Consider the following 3,953-nt stretch of genomic DNA (forward strand, 5'->3'; position numbering starts at 1 on the left):
ATACACCTAGGATGCTTCGAGGGTAAGTAAAACACAAGCTAATTTTCATTTTTGGGTGAACTAACCCTTTAAGTGTCAATTTTTCGAAATTGATATATATCATCCGAAAGTTGAATAAATAAGCTTTCCATTGATGTATAGGACAATATTTGGCTGAGATACAACTATTTGAAAATCTGGAATCTGAGGGTGCAAAAAAATCTAAGCAAAAAAAATCAAAATATTGAGAAAATCACCTTTAAAGTTGTTCAAATTAAGTTCTTAGCAATGCATATTGCAAATCAAAACTGAAGTTTTGATATATTTACGGTAGGAAATGTACAAAATATCTTCATGGAACATGATCTTTACTTAATATCCTAATGATTTTTGGCATAAAAGAAAAATCGATAATTTTGACTCATACAATGTATTTATGGCTATTGTTACAAATATACCCCAGCGACTTAAGACTGGTTTTGTGGTCCAGGGTCACATTTATACTGTTTAGAAACAATTCTCTGAATTGCCTTTACACGGACTTTAATGTTATCTTCCCTATAGCTCTTTTCCGTACAACAATAGTCCATACCAAACCAACCCAGATAGCACACATACTGTATGTCTGCAAGATGTCTGTTGAAGATCACTTCATCTTGAAAGCATCTGCTGTGTACAAACATCTGATAAACATCTTTAAGATGTCAGTTTTACTGTACATACATAAATTCATTCTAAATCATAATCATCTTAAAGACATTTTCTAAATGTCTATTTGACGTCTGACAGGAAACGTCCTAGAGACATATTGCCGAGGAGCAAACACTCTAAAAAATACATCTTGCAGATGTAAGCATGCACTTCAAATAGACGTCTCTGAGATGTATGTGTGCAATCAGGGAATGATTAAAGTATGGCACTAAACGTGCATATGCACAAATTTGTGCGTGAAATCCATATACAAGCATTTTCACAAATAAATCATGATTCACCAACTTTAGTACTAAATTTTAGGGGGCGTTTATATGACAGTTACACGTCAACTTTTGAAAATGGGTTTCAAAGTGCAAGTTTTTGAAAACAATATTTATTGTTTGTGTAAACTACAAAAGCACACATTTGTGAAAATGGTGACATCGTGCACATGTATATTATGTGTTCAGTCTAAAGGTATGTGCGGAGGTGCGTAGTGTTTCTTTACAAAGTGACATCGCCAACTATTGGCCTGGCATGCATAATACAACATTTTTAGTTGTTTGCATGGATTTGTGTGAATGAGGATTGATTTTACAACTATGTAGTCTGTACGCAAAACAGTACATTTAACATTTTTAATACTATACATTGTTATCATGTGAATGTTACCTTATTCTAAGATGTACAAAAAAAAAAAAAAGGAATTGCTAGAGGATTTTGCTTGCTGACTTTATAGAGCGTGGTATGTTTGCTGAGAGTGATGAAAGGTTGTGCGGAAAGCACTATTGGTGGATTGGTCATGTTTTATGCAAATAACTGACCTTACATGGTCGCTCACTATGAATACTCCAATTTATTAACATTAGAAGGAGGTGCTGTGAATTACGAAAAACAAATTGTGAGAAGTTCTCCTGTGTGTATAAATACAAAATCCACACAGTTATTAGTGAATGAGAACCACTATATTTTGAGACCTAAAAAAAAAAGGTCATTATTAACAAAAAGTCTCCCCGGAGTGGGAAGTGTTGCAAATTGGAGTGCTACATTCTTCCAGACATGTGAGAATCATTGGCATAAATGATGCAATGAGGCACAATGTTTTTTCAATTTGAGCACAATCGTGACTATAATATGAGAGCAAATTTCGATCTGTTCATCACATTAAGATTTCATGTACAGTGGGTACGGAAAGTATTCAGACCCCCTTAAATTTTTCACTCTTTGTTATATTGCAGCCATTTGCTAAAATCATTTAAGTTATTTTTTTTTCCTCATTAATGTACACACAGCACCCCATATTGACAGAAAAATTTAAGGGGGTCTGAATACTTTCCGTACCCACTGTATATTTGGAATATTACGCACAAGTCGTATGGATTTTTATGATACTTCTAAGGCGTTGTTCTGTGCTTTTGAATCTTGGGCTTGTTGAGTGGGATAGAGCTGTGTGAAGTTTCTTCAAAATTCTCCTCTTGGGTTCAATGAAAAAAATGCATAATATTTTTAGCTGTGCCACTGTAAAAGAGCAAACTGTATTTAGATAACTAAACTGTAAAATGCCGCACCAGAAGGTTTCCATTACTCTGACGTTGCACACTTACCTGCTGTATGTCTGAGACCAGAGCCTGCAGAATGAAACTAGGAAGAAAATCCCTCCAGTGATCTGAAAAGCACATCCTGACCATCCAAGGAACAAGGGAGTTCCCAATTCAAATCTGAAACATTGACATATTTAACAAACAAAAAAAAAGAAATATATTACAAACACAATATATGAAATACTGAAAAAAAAATGTATTTGCACAGTTAATTCTATGGATTTTTTTTCTGTTATCTACATGGGATCTACATTGTACGGTAAAACAATGGAAGCCCATTTCCACCATGGAAAAAAGGGAATTTCGGCTTTTTATCTCGCAATTAGGAATTTTTTCTTGTATTTCTGAGGGAAAAAAGTCAGAATTGCAAGAAAAATTCTCTTTTTTTCTTGCAATTCTGATGGTGTTTTTCTTCTTCTTAGAATTATAATCTTAGAGTTTACATTTCACTACTCTGACTTTTTCCTCGCAATTTGATATCTTGTTTATATCTTGCTATTCTGACTTTTTTTCTCAGAATTGCAAGTCGCAGTTACCTTTTTAATTTTTTTATTCCATGGAGACAACCTTCTATAAAAATAAATAAATAAATAAAAATTCTTCATGTACTTACTCCAATCCATCAAATCTGGGGTTGAAGTACTCTGCAGAAACATGCTGAGCATAAAGTGCATAACCAGAGGCAGCCAGCATACCTTAGAGAACAGACGCAGTAAGACACACGTGCAAGCTTCATTTACAATGGGTCTGCTGTATATTATGAAGAAATGTACCACTTGTTACGTGACAGATGCCTCCTGTGAACACAGATCGGTTCTTCTCTTTGTCTTTTCCTCCGATGTAAGTGCATTCCATTCCCACGAGACTCAGGATAAAGGCCAGCACTCCAACAGCCATCCCAGACATGAGCAGAGCCCTCACGATCTGAAGATAACCTGAACATCCAAGATCCAAAGAATGTATTATCTGTCTGTCTGTCTGTCTGTCCATAGAAAAACCACTTTGGTTCCCCAAATAACCTTTCAGTGAACAGTTCTTAGTGTTCAGTGTTAATGTTCAGTGAACATTTTAATAATGTAAAGAACTTTTTTTTTTTTTACTATAAAGAACCCTTTGTGCAATGCACTCTTAACCCTCTGGTCCTGTTCAGTCATTTTTGACCGAAATGAATGGGAAGGGAATTTCTTCTAGAGGAAACGCTTGGTACTGTGCCCAAACAAAATCTTACCTTTTTTTTAGCTACTTTTAAATATCAACCTCAAATTTGGAACACAATTAGTTTAGATTTATGCCTTTGATTTTCATGCAGTTTTAATTTTTGGAAAATATATATTTCATATAAATTATATATGATAAATATAATATTATAAATAATAATATGATATTATAAAAAAAATATTTTTGTGCTGCATTATAATTTAAACTTGTTTCACTTTTTTTCTTTCACTTTTTTTCTTTTCTTTTTTCACATCTGCCAAGTCTTCTTTAAAAAGAGACCAAACGTAAATGTGTACTACAAAGCATTCAAGATTTACGTTTAAGTTGTAAATTTCATTTTCAGGTCTATGCTCAAAAAGTTGTTAAGACGTAATAAGTGGATCATAACTATTCTATATACAGTGGGTACGGAAAGTATTCAGACCCCCTTCAATTTTTCACTCTTTGTTATATTGCAGCCAT

General features: G+C 33.8%; 1 protein-coding gene across 1 annotated transcript in view; it reads right to left on the reverse strand.

The window, feature by feature from the left end:
* The window catches only part of cldn10e (claudin 10e), an 8,393-nt gene that overhangs the window by 1,332 nt on the left and 3,108 nt on the right, over positions 1-3,953 (reverse strand). Inside the window, exons 2-4 of the mRNA XM_016449348.1 lie at positions 3,047-3,208; positions 2,887-2,968; positions 2,277-2,390 (exon numbers count right to left, since the gene is read on the reverse strand). Of these exons, the coding sequence (XP_016304834.1) occupies positions 2,277-2,390; positions 2,887-2,968; positions 3,047-3,208 (358 nt within the window). The remainder of the gene's footprint in view (positions 1-2,276; positions 2,391-2,886; positions 2,969-3,046; positions 3,209-3,953) is intronic.

The sequence above is a fragment of the Sinocyclocheilus anshuiensis genome, unplaced genomic scaffold (genome assembly GCF_001515605.1).
Source record: "Sinocyclocheilus anshuiensis isolate Anshui unplaced genomic scaffold, SAMN03320099.WGS_v1.1 scaffold55, whole genome shotgun sequence".
In the NCBI taxonomy this organism is placed as follows: Eukaryota; Metazoa; Chordata; class Actinopteri; order Cypriniformes; family Cyprinidae; genus Sinocyclocheilus; species Sinocyclocheilus anshuiensis.